This window comes from Ursus arctos, unplaced genomic scaffold (assembly GCF_023065955.2).
Source record: "Ursus arctos isolate Adak ecotype North America unplaced genomic scaffold, UrsArc2.0 scaffold_4, whole genome shotgun sequence".
NCBI lineage: Eukaryota > Metazoa > Chordata > Mammalia > Carnivora > Ursidae > Ursus > Ursus arctos.
The window spans coordinates 77,307,410-77,324,604 of NW_026623056.1; the positions used below are offsets into that span (position 1 = coordinate 77,307,410).

The 17,195-nt window shown below is 38.7% G+C and overlaps 1 protein-coding gene across 1 annotated transcript; it reads right to left on the minus strand.

The window, feature by feature from the left end:
• Positions 1–4,158: 4,158 nt before the first annotated feature.
• Positions 4,159–5,817, minus strand: LOC113256013 (SNRPN upstream reading frame protein-like). The gene is made up of 2 exons (XM_057306669.1): positions 5,610–5,817; positions 4,159–4,244 (listed from the first exon to the last, which is right to left on the minus strand). The coding sequence occupies exons 1-2, from the start codon at positions 5,815–5,817 to the stop codon at positions 4,159–4,161; spliced, it is 294 nt and encodes a 97-aa protein (XP_057162652.1).
• Between the last annotated feature and the right edge of the window lie 11,378 nt (positions 5,818–17,195).

Consider the following 17,195-nt stretch of genomic DNA (forward strand, 5'->3'; position numbering starts at 1 on the left):
GCATAACAGATGCCATAAAAAGCATTCTGAATGTTTAAAGTAGGAGTTATGATGTGTGTTCTACGGAAGAGACCGGATTGCAGTCTTTGAATATCTATAACACACATACGCGTGTATAGGACCAGCATCTTCCCAATTTGGGAGAGATATGGGCAGAATCCAGTTCACATCTGAGCTTGCTTCTTTTTAAATTTCTTCATGTAAAAAGGAGGAAGTATTGCTCAGTTTACAAAGATACGCCTCAGGATAAAACTTGAGTTCACTGAGCTGCCTTTTCATCTTCCCGGATAAGGGCCCCTAGGAAGTGGCCGGGACTCTCCATCGATGAGCAAAGACTTCCAGGAAAAGAGAATTGAAGGAGACAGCTATTGGATTAATTTTAAGAAGGTTTTGCTGGAATTTCTCATAAAGAATACATGGACAGTAAAGACATGAGAAGTTATAGCTCTCTGGGTCAAAAAAAAAAAAAAAAGAAAAAGAAAAGAAAAGAAAGAAAGAAAACCACCTCTAAATTCCCATAGTTTTTCTCTCTTAGTCTTTATTGAAAAATTCATTTACTGCTAATGGTGTCAAGAGGTGCTGTCAGCCCTTGTTATTGTACCAAAAAGAAAAATAAAGAAAAGGTTTAGGGAGCCCTATCTAAAAAAGAATGTTGTCATTTCTATTTTCCAACTATCAAGTGAAAACAGATTCTGTTATCTCAACTTCACAGAGCTAAGGGCCCAATAACCACCTTGTTCTGGTGAGTTTGTGAAGCCTGGTAAGAGATTTATACTAAATAAAAGGGGGAACTGGGCAAGCCATTGCCTTTCGGAGAAGAAGAATAAAATAAGATGGAAATCAACAGGGAAAATGGTGAAAACGCAAGTCTCGGTTCTCAGATGATTCTAGAGCCCTAGCGTCAACCGTGGCTTAAGTCTTAGAACATATCAAATTCAGTACTAATTTTGGCCTATATAAGAAAACAAGTCATAGATTTGCTGAAACTCCGTTGTAGCATTTTAGCTTCAAGTCTTTGGGAGCTACTGGGGAATGTTTTTCTTTTTTTCCTTAGATTCTATCAACATTGTTTGGTGCTTTTCCACCAAGATCTCTAAACAACTCCAACAGGCATATGCAGGTGATATCCAGAAGAAGGTAGACCAAGATATTAGAAACAGTTGGAGTAACTCAAGTCTTTAATATTGTCAATATTAGTCTCAATAATTCCACACCTAGACAACATGCACGAGAGATGTTTTCTCAGCCAAGACGAAGGAGCTGCAGCATGCACCGTGACGTGCGTTCCCTCATTAGGCATGCTTCTTTTTGGAATTAGTCTTCAGCAATAATCATTCAGTGTAACCTTTAGTCTCCATGAATCAAAACACAGCACAACCTCAGGCTTTACCCATCCCTTGGGATTGAGAAGCAGTTCTGTGTGTAAGTAGCAATTTCATCCTGATTTTTCAAGCTTGGTGCTCTCTCACCTTCCACACACTTGAAGAGAAGATGTTGGGTGGCTGGCCCTGAGGAACCTTATCTTTTATTTCTCTGGTGAGGAAGAATCTGATTTAACATGGTTTTCCTTTACCCTGAACATGCCAGGTGACCCTTCCCCATCTTGTAATATCCTGTGACCACCTCCACCCATTCATCCCTGGCTCTTGCCCAGTTCCTGTAAGTTGAAAAAGAACGCAGAATTACAGCATTCAGAACCGAAGCAGATATAGTGCTCGGATAGGCCAAGCCTTTCTATGATGAGGACTCATTGGCAACCCAGAGAAGTGGGGTTGCAATCCAATCCTCTTGCATCCAATCCTCTGACTCTTTATAGGCAAAGTTTGGCCCTAGTCTCCCTGACTTCTCATGCTCATTTCATCTCATCTGGACATCTCACCAGACCTGAGTCATGAAAACAGTGGGGCACAGAGGCCAGCCATACTCTATGAAGTGGTGGTATTTTTGCTCATCTAAACTTGGCTTATCTTTCTAAAAACTTAGGAGTTGGAACCCAACTTGGAAATCACCTGTTTGATCCTCCCACTCATGCAGTTCTCTCACCTGCAATATTCTTGAGACAATTATTTGGTTTCTGCTTTCTTATTTCCTGTTATTAGGAGCTATCTTCCAGAAACATAAAAATTTCACTAGAATGTTTTTGTTGTTATATGGAGCCAAAAGTTACCTTTTCTGTGACAAAGGAGGCAAGAATCGACAATGGGGAAAAGACAGTTTCTTCAACAAATGGTTCTGGGAAAACTAGAAGCTACATGCAAAAGAATGAAACTGGACCACTTTCTTACGCCATGCACAAAAATAAACTCAGAATGGATTAAAGACCTACATGTGAGACTTGAAACCACATAAATCCTAAAAGAAAACATAGGCAATAATATTTTTGACATTGGCAGTAGAAGCATTTTTCTAGATCTGTCTCCCCAGGCAAGGGAAACAAAAGCAAAAAGAAACTATTGGAATTACACCAAAATAAAATTTGCACAGTGAAGGAAACCATCGACAAAAGCACAAGGCAACTTACAGAATGAGAGAAGATGTTGCAAATGATATATCCAATAAGGGATTAGTATCCGAAATATGTAAAGATCTTATACAGCTCAACATCAAAAAGCACAAATAATCCAATTAAGAATGGGCAGAGGACTTGAATAGACATTTTTTCAAAGAAGACATACAGATGGTCAGTAGACCCATGAAAAGATGCTCAACATCACTACTCAATCAGGGAAATGCAGATCAACCACAATGAGATGTCACCTTACACCTGTTCAGAATAGCCAAAATGAAAAAGACAAATAAGTGTTGGCAAGGATATAGAGAAAAAGGAACTGTTCTGCACTGTTGGTGGGAATGTAAATTGGTGCAGCCACTGTGGACAACAGTATGGAGGTTCCTTAAAAAACTAAAAATAGAATTACCGTATGATCCAGTAATTCTACTGGGTATTTACCCAAAGAAAATGAAAACAGTAATTTAAAAAGAAGTGTACACCCTTATGTTTATGCAGCATTATTTGTAATAGCCAAGATAGAAAAACAACCCAAGTGTCCACCCATAGATGAATGGATAAAGAAGTAGAGAAGACTCTCAGATACGGAGAACAAACTGATGGTTGCCAGAGGGGAGGTGGGTGAGGGATGGGTAAAAAAGATAAAGGGGATTAAGAATACATTTGTCGCGATGAGCACTGAGAAGTGTATAGAAATGTTGAATCATGACGTTGTACACGGGAAACTAATGGAATGCTGTATGTTAATTATATATCAATAATAAATTAATTAATTAAAAAAATAAAATTTACCTTCTCTTTACTTCTAGTTTTTAGTCCCAATTTTGCCATGTGGAGTAAAGCTAAATGCAAAGAGTGACTCCACTTTCACCCACAGGACACCCCTTCAGAAGTTTTAAAACACTTATCCCGTGTTCCCGTAGGCCTCTCTTTTCTTCTCACACCTAGCATCTGACTTTCTGAACTGTGACCTATAAACTATAGTTGCTAGATCCCCTTAGTGACTAGCGATCACATTACTGGACAACACCAACATAGAACATTTTGATCATCCCAGAAAGTTCTGTGGGACAGCCTGAGCTATAGTAATGGGGAAGGCAGAATATATATGGACAGACATGCAGGTGGTAGAGGGAGTTTGTGGAAGGTTGTTACTAATTTCTTCCACTTTTTTGGTGAACTAGACAGCAATGTCACAGGCTGAGTGTGAGGATGGAGGGGAAGAATATTTCTCTAAGGAGATAAAGATAGTGCATGGCCAAGGGGAATATGGTAGGATTGCCAGACAGCTCTAAATCCACTTTAGGTTAGTCTTCACGGAGACCAGTCAGCATGCTGTGTATTTTTCGCCGGCCGTGTTCACTAGCACGGATGTGGAGCTGAAGTAGATGGAACTTTGACACTGACTTAATGGGTGGCTCTCAATCCCAGCTGCACATTAGAATCACTTGGGTGAGCTACTAAAATATTCAAAGCTTTATCCCTACAGCAGAGGTTCTGATTAAATATTCTGAAAACGAGGCCTGGGCATTGATTAATTTAAAATTCCCAACATGATTCTAATGCACGGACGTGTTTTAGAACCACTGAATGAGAGCAAGAAGGGGAAGGAAATGTGCAGAGAAGAGCTGAGGGATAGGGGAACTTGGCTAATGACGGGCCACGGGTTCCAGGAGGTAACGGTGAAAGAGATTCAGGATTTGTGGAGGGTGTTCAGTTTGGGGGATATTCAAGGCTGATGGATGATGAGGGAAGAGCTAGGAAGCTAGGGCTTTTTGGGTGACTAATACAAACCAGGAAAAGGGCACAATGAAATCCTCCATGCTGGTCTGAATTCTTGCAGTCAGTAGAAATATAATGCAAGATGCATAGATAATTGTAAACTTTTCTGTAGCCATATTGAAAAAAAGGAAAAAGGTAAGAGTGAACTTAATTTTAATAATATATTTTCTGTTACTTAATTTATGCAAATGTTATCATTTCAACATGCAATCAGGATAAAAGTTATTAACGAGGTATTTGACATCCTGTTTTATATTTTGTCTTTGAAGTTTGTTGTGGGTATTATCCTTACAGCACATCTCAATTCAGAGCACACACAATTCAAGTGCTCAGGAGCCACAGGTAGCTGGTGGATACCATCATGGACAGTGTGGGTCTAGGTGGTGGTGATGAGAATGTAAATGTTTCATGATTTCTATGGGACGTTATTTGCAGAATACAAAGATACTGAAGTATATGAAATCTTATATATATATATACATATATATATGTAACCCTTTATTAAATTGACATATAGAATATAACCAATTTAAAGATTATTTTGGTCGCATTGTGTTATTATTATCCACTCTACTGAGATAGTTTTAAAGTCATACTTCACATGCAATATGCTTTGCAGTCACCCCCAAATTTGATATGCTCGCCTTGGGCATCTTGATGTAAGTTTGTAAAGACAAAGCTATGAAGTACTCATCAGTTATAATGTTTTTATTATGATTGTCCAGCCAGGTATGACTATATCCAATTAGGTTCTTATCTAACCCAATATAGTTTGTCCATAAAGGTGTCACGTGTGTCTTAGTCATACGCTCTACTAGAGTCCAAAAGTGCCATGCCAGCCACACTTATCTAATAAAGGTTAGTCTGGCATGAATTTCCTGGTGACTGTGCCAGTTTCAGCTTCCAGACATCCCTGCTTCCTTCTCTGTGTATCTTTATGCCAGTTTTTTAATATTCCAGCCTACATGCTTATTCTGACTTATGTGGAGGGAATCTTTTCTTATTTTCTGTGAGTTGAAGTTCCTGACTTTGGAGGAGAAAGGAAGATGGGAAAGCGAACATCCCCTTGCCGTGTAGGTGGTAGCAAAGCTGGATTTGATTTATCGGACCTGAACTTAGTATTCTAGAAGAGCACAAGCAAGAAGGAGCTTGCATTTCATGAAGTATCCCATGACAAGACATTGGCCCATGTACTTTAAAAATTGCCAGGGAGGGGTGGTGGACATTGTCCGCTGAATCAAATATATATTGCTACACTGTTAGCTGCTTTTTCATTTGGAAGTCAGCTCCCCAGATGTTCCAATCCTGCTTTAAGCACCTCTTGGTGTCTCACCCCAGAATGCCTGTCTCAATTCCGCCTGGAAAGCCACCATAGGTATTTGCTGCTGCTGAGATCGCTGTGGATGCAGATGACACTCCTGGTGGCTCAGCGAGACTGTCCTGCTGTGTTTGACTTGGACATCCCCCTCTGCTCCGTGCTGTTCTGTAGCCCATCTCAGGTGTACGTGGTCCGTGGCCCATTCCATAGCACCACTGCCAGCTGCTCAGAACCAACCATCAGGCGTCTCCAGTGACCACTCCACTCTCACAAGCTGCTATTTCAACACAAAGTTACTATGGCTTTACAGATGCACCCTGTCTTGCTGGAATAGGACTGTCATCTAGAATTAGGAACAAGAGCATAGGTCTTCTACAAAAGGAACTGACTTGAGAGTATGTTATTGTTTGCTCAGCTAGAACAAGATGTAAAAGCTTCCTCTTCAAGCAGACAGCTCTTGAGGAGTCCCAGACCCAGGAGAACTCTTCGTCATTGCCCAGGCCATTCATTAGGGCAGGATTTTAAAACAGAATCCTCACATCACCATTTCACTCTGGAACACCGATCAGATTATTTGTCTTTATCAGACATTCCATACTCTCCTTTATTACCTCTCTTGTACTGGTTTTATTTCTGTTCCAGGCAATACTTTGAGGATCCAAATTGTGAGTAGAGCACAGATACTGTGAATTACACACATTATCTTGAACCTGGGTCTGTCAGTTCCCACATAGTGATACCGTGAAATTACCTAAACTTGCTCTCAGGTCTTCCTCTATGAAATGAAGTAATGCAGCCTACTTCCTGAGGTTATAGGGAGGCTTAAAAATGACATATGCTGAGTGCTTGGCACATAATGGGCATTCAGTAAATGCTAGTTTGGTATTGAAACTATGGATGTGGCTTGGACACAGACTTTTTATCTGGTTCAGCTGGTTATTACACACACACACACACACACACACACACACACACACACACACAAGAAAGACTTCACAATGTGATAGTTCGCTATAACAGGTGTTAGTGAACTGTGGTTGGGGCCTTGGAAATGGACAAGGTAGAAATGGGGGCACAGACTGGGCCACCTTCAACAAACACCTGAAATGAATCTTATTAACATGCTGGGAGGATTCTAATGGGCAGCCTTTAGTGTGAGATGTTTCCAACCTTCTCTCTCTCTTTCTTTGTCATTTTTTAACAGCTTTATTGAGGTATAATTCACATATGATACAATTCACCAGTTAAAGTGTACACTTTAGTGGTTATTAAAATAGTCATAGATGGCTGCAACCATTATTACAATCCTAGTACATTTTCATCACCTCTAAAAGAAAACCTCATATCCTTTAGCTGTCACCTTCCATCCCCACCAGCCATAAGCAGCTACTCATCTACTTCCTGTCTTAATAGATTTCCTTGTTCTGGATATTTGGTGTGAATGGAATCACATAATATGCGGTCTTTTGTAACTGGCTTCTTTCACTTAGTATAGTTTTCAAGGTTCACCCATGTGGTAACAAGTATCAATATGTCATTCCTTTTTATGGCCAAATAATTTCATTGTATAGTTGTACTACATTTTGTTTATCCATTTGTCAGTTGGTGGACATTTGGGTTGTCTTCATCCTTTTTGTCTTAATGAAAAATGCTGCTGTGATCATTCATGTACAAGTTTTTGTGTGGCCGTATGTTTTTATTTCTGGAGAATACATACTTTGGGGTGGAATTGTTGGATTGTAGCCTTTTTCTGTGCTCCTAACCCTGGGATGGTAAAAAGTTAGTGATTCTACTCTTATCTCCCTAAAATACTTTGTGTGATAAGCCCACATATCTTCCAGATGTTTGTTTACCCCATTAATGATCAATTATTACATATCAAGTACTGTTCCAGGTACTGGGCAGCTTTGGTGGGCACTTTGGTTTCCAGACTCTTCAGGATCTAGACAGAACCTGAGAATAGGATAACTACTTTTTTCTGCAGCAGATATAATTGTAGACTACATTATGCAGGAAAGCAAAAATAGCACTTAACCTGCATCTTTCTTAGTTATCTAAATAAGCTATCATCTTAGCTCCTCTTATAAATACTGTCTATAACCTTGCATGGAAGCTTCTTCTGTTCACTACTTATTTATGTGCTCATATTCGTATTCATTAATGTGCTCGCCCATTCATCCAATACAAATTTATTAAACACCTACACTCTGTCAATCACTGTACTAGACTTGATGGATCTAAAGATATTTAAGACATGCACTTTTTGTTGGAGAGAAATATACAGAAATAGGCTGTTATTATACAATATGGGATTGATGAGATGTTCGTAACCCATCTTGGGGTTACTGCAGAAGGCTTACTAAAAGGTAGAGATATAGTACATGGATATAGAGATAGGTTGGGGAACTTCCCAGGAAGAGGGTATGGTGTAAACAGACACAGAAGAAAGAAATATCATGGTACGAGTAGTTTAGTATTGCTGGATTATATAGTACTTCTGGGATAAGGAGTTTTCAGAGGGAAAATATAATTGCTTAATATGTAGCCTGCCAGGAGGAATTATCCTCAGGAGAAGGAAAATTATGCAATGATTTACAACTGCCCATTAAATAGCTGTGTGACATCAGACAAGCCATTAGTCTCTCTGTGCCTCAGTTGTTATGAAATGTTGACTGGGAAATAGACCTTACGGATATCTTCTTCCTAAAGTGACACATGAATTGCTAAATAAATAAATAAATAAATAAATAAATAAATAAATAAACTCCTGAAGAACTTTCTCATATTGTCCCAAATGTAGCCAGGGCTTGGCCAGATAAAACCATATAAAATGAAGGAGATATGTCGTAAATTCGATTTCATATTAAACAGATTGAAGTAAAGGACTCTGAAATAAGGAAGCAGATGAATTTCAAACCTGGCGTGATGCCCTGGTGATGCTGACAGCCTACAGAAGAAAATTCCCAAACCCCAATTTCAAGTCTGCACTTACCCTTCCCCAGCTCCACCCTTCATGATTCATGAAGAGGGCACACCTTTTATCTGACCTTGAAGCCGCCCCTAATAGTTGTTTTGAAACACTTGATGCATCTCTGCAGATTGTGGATTGTGGATTGTGAGCCTATGTGGCTACCGCATAGGACTCAGTACCCCCTTCATAAATAAAGTGGTGGCTATGTTCTCCTGTAAAAACTGGATAGGTCCATGTCTTTAAGATCATATAGGAGGCGCTGTAGGGGCTGCATCACATTTTATTCTTAGATGTATGCTAGCAGTGGTCAGCAGTTCCCCTTTCCCTTTTTGAAAGCTATGCAGCTTTCTTTTTTATCTTCATTTACTGCCTCCAGCTCAGGACAGCCGTACACAAGCAAAGAGAGTTGAAAGAGCCACAGCAGCCCTTTAAGTTTGGCAGGTGCCACTTTCCAGAGCCTTTGCTCTCATCCATCACCCTATATTGACAAAGCTACAAGGAAGACCAGGGGGTAGCCTTGATGCCCACACCTAACTCCCCAAATGATGGGCTCCATCCTAAATATACACAACAAGCACAAGAGGGAAAGGTTTTTGATTCTTCCATCCACTCGAACCACCTGAGAGTCTGTCTTCCTTCTTTATTAGTTATCCCCATGGAAGAAGAATGAGCAATCAATGACATGGAAACATGAACAGGGAAAAATGCATGATGTAACCTGCAAGACACTAAATGTAAAGGGCATAGGAAGAACAAATGAAGGCACACCATGACATTCAAGAACAGGTTTCAATGAAGTAACAAAAGCCTCTGTTCTCCTGTTGCTCTAGGATCATCTAACAGTACCCCCTCCGTTACTGTGCTACTTTGGAAGAGCCACTGCTAAGTGGACCCATTGCCATTACTGAAGGGAGACCTTACCCTGGTGAAAGGGAAACTCTTATCAGTGCTGATGAAGCTGCTGTCCACTTATGAGTCACAGAAATTTCCTCAATTACCCCCATTTGTGACCTCAAAATTTGGACGTTGCATAACCTCCTGAAATTTGCATAGTGGCCATCGTTCATGGAATGCGATTTCCGGAACTGAATTCCCAGGATAAGGCTGTATTTGGAATTTAAGGTTTTCTTACAAGCACCACTGAAGCATTTTATTTTCATCTCCTTCATAACTCTGTAGTTGTCAGTGGTGGGTTTGGTTACCAAATTGCTACAGTTTTATTGTTTCACATAGAATGTTTACATATGGAAAACGTGACTCGTAGGTATATTACTAAGACAACAATAAAACTAGACCATCCATCCATAGGAAGTTCTATTTTTCTTTTGTAAAATTACGTATCGGAAAAGAAGCCCTCCGTGAGACCTCTGTGCCCCCCTCCCTGCTGCTGTGTTAGCTGCTGATGGCTACAGTTGCCCAAGTAGCCTCTTTGTCTCAAGGTGGGATCATTTTTGTGGTGTTACTCTTGTTAGAAAACTCCCTGTAGGACCAGGCTGAGCCTATACTTCAACTATAACCACATCTTTGTTTTGCTTCATCCCCACCCTGTCCTGCTTCCTTCACATCTGTACAAGTTCCTTCTGAAACATACTCCCTCAGTAAATCTCTTGCGTGAAGATCTTTATCTCAGGCCCACCTCAAGAAACCCCATCTGAGACCATACGTGAAAACCCTCATTAGTACCAAATGAGGGTAAATATCAAAAAATGTTAAAATAAAGCAATATTTTCAAAAAAGTACCTTCACAAAGTAACAAAGGATGTCCATTTAAATATGTAAAAATGTGCATAGATATTTGGAAATTTTGACATATAGGGACACAGTAATGTGAATATTGTATACTATTATTGACATCCAAGTAATAGAAGCATAGAAAGTCAAAAGTTGGCCATAGATGACTCCCGTCAAGAACAAATGTGTACATCCATGAACTTACATTTAATGATCATGACCCTGTCAGCTACATCCCGTTTGACATTTACAGAAGGATGTGTGGTAATGGATTGATGAATTCATTAGCATTATGAATCATGTAAAAACAGAATCTTTAACACATTTTATTAAGTGTTGTCTAAAAACTGTGGGTTTGGAGAGGACAAAGATTACAAACGTTTTAAACTGGGTGCTCAAAGGGAAGTGAAATTGAAACAATCAAATTTCACCCTAAATGATCAAGGGATAGAATGCAGATCTCTCTGTCATATTGTCATCTCTCTGGACTCCATCTGTCCAGAGGGGTTTATGTAAGTCCAGAAAAGCATAAAACTCAGGAATGAGCAGAAGGGGAAATGCCGAATGCTGAGTCAGAATTCTCACTGGGTGAGAACTTCTGTTCTGATTTTTCAAAAGAAAAAGACAACAGATTTGAGATTGCAGCTCATTCATTTATTGATTCAACTCATATTTAAAGAGCACCTCTTCTGTTCTGGGGTCCCTGTGCTTGTTGCTATGGTTACAGACATGAAAAGGCAGAAATGAGCTCGCAAGCTAAATTTGCTGTTGTAGTCATTCCTGGTCTGACTTCCCTGCTTTTTGCAAATCATTTCTGGAGTTTATAAGCTCTGTCTACATTTGTGTGGCTTCCTAGGGCTTTCAAATATTTAATGATGTCTAAACTTTTGCCGATTACCTTAAACTCTGCAGTTAATTCATATTCCAGAATTGTCACAGGGAAAAAAATGGATCTATTCCTCTTACCCCTCCCCTAAAGAACCCTACAGTAATAGATAATTTAATGTATTAAATGTTTTGTATCTTAATTATTTTTCCCTGAAAAAATGAAAATGCTACTTAAATCTCTTGGAGTTTGATGCTAAATGTTAGGATGAGTGGGAGAGGAAGAAGCAGGCTCATAGCGGAGGAGCCTGATGTGGGGCTCGATCCCATAATGCCGGGATCACGCCCTGAGCCGAAGGCAGACGCTTAACTGCTGTGCCACCCAGGCGTCCCTCGTATCTTAATTTTTAAATGGAAGTATGTAAATGAAATTTGGACTTGGGGTACCACTTAGAATTTCCATAAGTGTCTTCCTTTTTATAAAACCACACTGTCTGAGAAGAAATCTCACACTGTTGTGCCTTAATTTAGTGTGTAAACAAATTCTTTATATAAATTATCTTCATCACTAGACTCTTACCACTGTGTTTGTGTCTGTGTCAACTTAATGTTCATAGACACTCTTGGGATTTATGGGTTGTTGGATTTTTAAAAATCCATTTGGATCAAGTGGGTTCTCTATAGAAGAGTAGATACCAAATTGAAAAGAAAAGCAGTATTTTATCTGATGTTACCAAGAATTCATTTTCATCATTCAGTCTCTGAGAAAGTTTACTAATGAGGGATAAATTATATTACTTAGTAACCTTCTATTCATTTTACCACATTCTTAAAAGTTTATATTCTGCAAATAATTTACATAATGAAACAATGGACATAAATTATATACCTTAAGAAACACTAAATATTCAAATAGTTATAACCCCATTCATAGCTCATTTGTTAATTTCTAAGAAAATTAATTTTGGGGTAAATTATTAATTTCATTGTTTTTTTTAAAGATTTCATTTATTTATTTGAGAGAGAGAGCACAAGCAGGGGGGAGCAGGAGGCAGAGGGTGAAGCAGGCTCCCTGCTGAGCAGGGAGCCCCATATGGGACCTGATCCCAGGACCTTGGGATCATGACCTGAGCCAAAGACAGACACTTAACCAATGGAGCCACCCAGGCATCCCAAATTATTAATTTCTAAGAAAAGCCTTAATAAACACAATAATTTAAGAGTATCTTGAAATAGCAAAAATATGTTACATTTTATATATTATGTTCACTGCTTCCACAGTACATACATTTGTACTATGTTTACTGATTCATTGGTATCCTCTAAATACCTTGAATTTCTAATATGATTCATATTATTGGGGTTGATCCTCAGGTGTGTATATCAGAAGATAAACACAGAAATGGCTGAAAATTAGCAGGCTTTTATCGCTCCCAAAAAAGAATACATTTTCTTAGCAGGTGCAAAATTGGAACTCTAAATTTAAACAACGTTGAAATAACACATTTGCTTATAGTGGGTAATTTCTGCACTTTTTTTTTTTTTTTTTGAGAGAGAGGGAGAGATCAAGAGCACACAAGTGGGTGGGGGAGAGGCAGAGGGAGAAGGAGAGAGAGAATCTTAACCAGACTCCATGCTGAATGTCGAGCCTGATGCAGGGTTCCATCTCACAACCCTGAGATGGTGACCTGAACCAAAACCAAGAGTCAGACGCTTAACCGACTGAACCACCCAGAGGCTCCAATTTCTGCTCTATTTTGTAAAAAGTTTCTGCTAGTTTAAGACAAGGTATTGATAATTTTATTAATATCAGAATTTGACAGTCTGAGGCCCTATGATTAAGCAAAAAAAGAAAAAAAACCACTGACAACAAAAGTATATGTGGTACTGTGAAAAAATGAAAAAGACGTTAAAGTTGGTCATTTGCAATTTAATTAAGACAATATCTTCAATGCAAATGAAGAAGACATAAGACAAGTTCAGAGAAACATTAGAAATTGTCTTTCATGATCCTCTAATTTTATAGAAGTGGAAACCGAAACATACTGAGGCTAGTGATTTGTCCAAAGTCATGCTTAAATTGTGACAGAAGCGGCCTCTGACTTATCCAGTCCCCTTTTTGTTGCATGGCACTGCCTCCCATGATAGGAAGACATGGACACGTGCCAACTAATTGTAATTGCTTGAGAAAAACCAATTGAAAAAATGGTGAACTGTAATCACATATGGGCTGAAATAACATTAGTGTATTCACAACTATTTGGGAGAGGAAACACCATTCTGGAACATCCGTCTTGTACTTGGCAAGCTGGCATATCAATCTGCAACTTTAACAGTTATCAATCACTACTATAATAAGACAAATGCTGCCAGTGAAATTTAATTATTGGATCAAATTTTTAAAAATTATATACATGTTTAATTCTTGTACAAAGGAAAGGGGTTGTATTTTTTTCAGCCACAAAATTCTCTCCTTCTTCCTTTTGATTTGATGTTGAGACTAGCTCGTTTCATAGTCAAATCTGTATGAAAATAACCCAGAGAGGAAAAAACAAGGACTTTAACAGATCTCATTTGGCAATAGTATGAAGCTAAATATCACTGTGTTCTATTGAATGATTTCTTCAACTTCTCTTTAGGTGTGGGTTGGAGAACAGGTAATAGCTGAGTAAAATTTAATTGGTTTAATTCCTTCCCATTCTCTTTACTATTTACATCATACGATAAATGAATTTATTCTTGATTTGTTTTAATCAGCTTGTTTTAATCTAAACTTAGGATAGGGTTTAGATTAAGAACATAATTTAAGGTGTGGGGGTCTCTTGCAGGTTATACGTGTTTGTTTTATTTTGTGGGAAATCAGTTATTTTATTTTGTATCTTTTATACCCTCAGTAATATATGCCAAATATTTATGATAACCCATTAAGCTTTAAATTTTTTTTTCCAAAACAATCATGAAATTACAGGAAGTTGGAAGAATAGTGCAAAAAATTTTTGACTCCTGAATCCATTTGGAAACAAGTTGCCAGCATGATACCCCAGGACCCCAGGATACCTCAATAGACCACAAACCAAGACGTTCTATCATAGAACCACCAAAATCAGGAAACTGACACTGATATATTATTTCATCCAGTTCCCAATCCCATGCGAGCTTTCCCAGTTGTTCCGATAATGTCCTTCATAGTAGAAAGATCCAGTTTAGAATAATGCACTGCATTTAACTGTCCTGACTCTTTAGCCTCTGCAGGTTTAGGAAAGTCTTCAGTCTTTCCTTGAATCTCATAAATTGGACACTTTTATTTATGGACCAATTATTTTGTGGAATGTACTTCAATTTGGATATGTCTAATTTTACCTTGTGATAAAAATTAATGCATCTTTGGCAGGAATATCACAAAAGTGATGCTGCTTTCTTCTCATTGAATCTTTATCTGAGATGCAGGATTTTGACCTGTCCAGTTACCGATGATGTGCACTTTGATAGCTAGGTTAAAGTGGTATCTGCCAGGTTTCTTCACAGTGCAGTTATCCTTTTCTCCTTCATAAATGGGAAGTATTTCATGGTGAGGTACTTTATTTTATTTTATTTTTTAGATTTTTGTGTTTATTTTAGAGAGAGAGCATGCGCACAAGCGGGGGTAGGGCAGAGAGAGAGAAGCAGACTCCCCACTGAGCACAGAGCCTGCACAGGACTGTATCTCACAGCCCTGAGATCATGTCCGGAGCCAAATCCAAGAGTCTGATGCTAAGCAACTGAGCCCCCCAGGTGCCTTTCGTGGTGAGGTCCTTTAAGACAGTGCAAACACTTTATTCCTCTTCAAATTTCAAGTTATTCATTTATTTGTTATGTCTTTATAGACTCATGGTTTACTATTTTATTTAATGGACTAAAATCCATTGCTATCTTTATTTAGTTTGAGGCTAAAATTGTTGTGGGAGCCACTTTGATTGTGTCTATATATTTTTTTGATGCAACTCCATTATTCTTTGAGCATTTCTTTACTGTCTAGCACAATAAAACATTCTCGTGTAAAACTTTCCCTGCCCCATCCTAGTATTGGTCATTACTCTAAGGAATCTTCTTCCTTCTAATGAGAAGAGTATTTAGAAGCCAGGATTTGGGTGCTCATTGTTATTGGGGTGTCACTGCTTCCAGACTCTCAGCAAAGCTAAGGAATATACTATAATAAATACGTATGCACATATATATTTATTTCTTACTTGATCTAGACAGATAGTTTGATATCCATACAGTCATACCAATACCTTTGATTTCAGTCCATCACCATTGAGTTCTTTCTATTTTTTTTCCATTTCAACATTTGTATCTCTCTTCTCTAACAGTGAGGAATCCAGCTCCAATTATACAGAATATGTTTACTTATTTGATCACGCCCCAAGCTTCCATCGTCCATGCTACTCTTTGCCCGGCAGCATACTCTCCTCACTCTTCTAGGCTGCAGCACACTACCCTCAATAGCTTTCCTACACAGCTGTAGGAAGGAAACTTCCTTCAGTTCCTGGTACCCTGAGATGGACCGTTCGGCTCCCCATACACACACCCCACTGTCCTGTTTGCCTACTTTGCTGTGCCCTACTTATTGGGTTCACGATTAAATTGTTCAGAAGGGGAAAGGGAACCACCACTCATTAGGTTTTAAAATTAAGTGCCAAACTTCTAAAATATTTGAATAATTTAATGTATTATTATTATTATTTTAATTTAGTATATTGTTAAAAGAGAGTGATGGGATATATTTCTGGAAAGGTGAGTTTTTTTGTTTGTTTTGTAGTTTTTGTTTTTTGGGATTTGTTTTTTTTTTTTTTTTTGCTATTAATTTATAAAAACAATGCTGGATGAAGACTAAACTCTGCTTGCAAGTTACTTGCAACACCATGAAAGAGAAAGCCTTGGTCAATGGCTTAAAGGTGGTGGAGGTGAGCAACCAATACGATTTCAGCCAGTTTTAGGGCCAATTTTCTCTCCTTCAGTCTTTTTGGTGATGGTTCCTTTTTTTCATTATTTTGCTGCTGAGAAATGGTCCTAGATTTTGTGGTTGCAAGGGACTTACCTTTCTATACCGTCAATGTTAACACTCTTATATAATATTTTCCTGGAGGTATTAGGTCATCTTAAGTCATTTGTTACTTTACTAGGTCATAGAGTACCAAACACATTTTTGTATGAGAGGTAAGGATTTGCTTCCTCAAAACAGAATTGCTAGCAAGTAAGACAGGAGCGTAGCGAAGTTATCATCAAACAGCAGCTGGTCATGGTGGAACTCCAGAGGGATCGGCAGGGGGGCATTTGTCTAGGACTCCAGCATTAACACCCTACCAGGTCTGTCATTGATCAATAGTCACTTCTCTCCTGAGCTTCAGCATGCCTCTAAGATTTGCTCTGGCCTATTGGCTCAATGCAGAATGCTATTAATATAATAAACTTGAAGAAGTCCCACACAATGGTTACGGTCTATCATATCAAATTCTACTTTAGAGAGGTTTTTGACTTGATGGATCATTGATTTGATAAATCAAAATGAGTCCCTTAGAGCTCTCGTGTTTTATCAGCTTGCTGCAGTTGCCTTGCATGCTCAATGAAACCATCTTTCCTGGAGTCCCGTCACCTGGGAGGTGATCAATGGGTACTTGTTTCCGTTGTTCATTCCATGAAGGAGAGACCACTTTTTGACTTTTTATTGAATACCCCTGCTAAAAACTGCTTCTGTGTCACTCTGTGGAGTGCTTGAGGTGATTTTTAAGGCATTCTTCAAGGAAGTGTTAATACTTAAAGGATGAATGGCCTATTATTGTAATTGGAGCTGGGAGACCTAGATATGTTTTTGTTTGGTTTGGTTTGGTTTCTGTTTTTCATTTCAGGTGTAGGATTTAGTGATTCATCGCTTACATATGACACCTAGTGCTCATCACAAGTGTCCTCCTTAATGCCCATTACCCATTTAACCCATCCCCCTGCCCACCTCACTTCCAGCAGCCCTCAGTGTGTTCTTTATAGTTAAGAGTCTGTTTTATGGTTTGCCTCTCTCTTTTTTT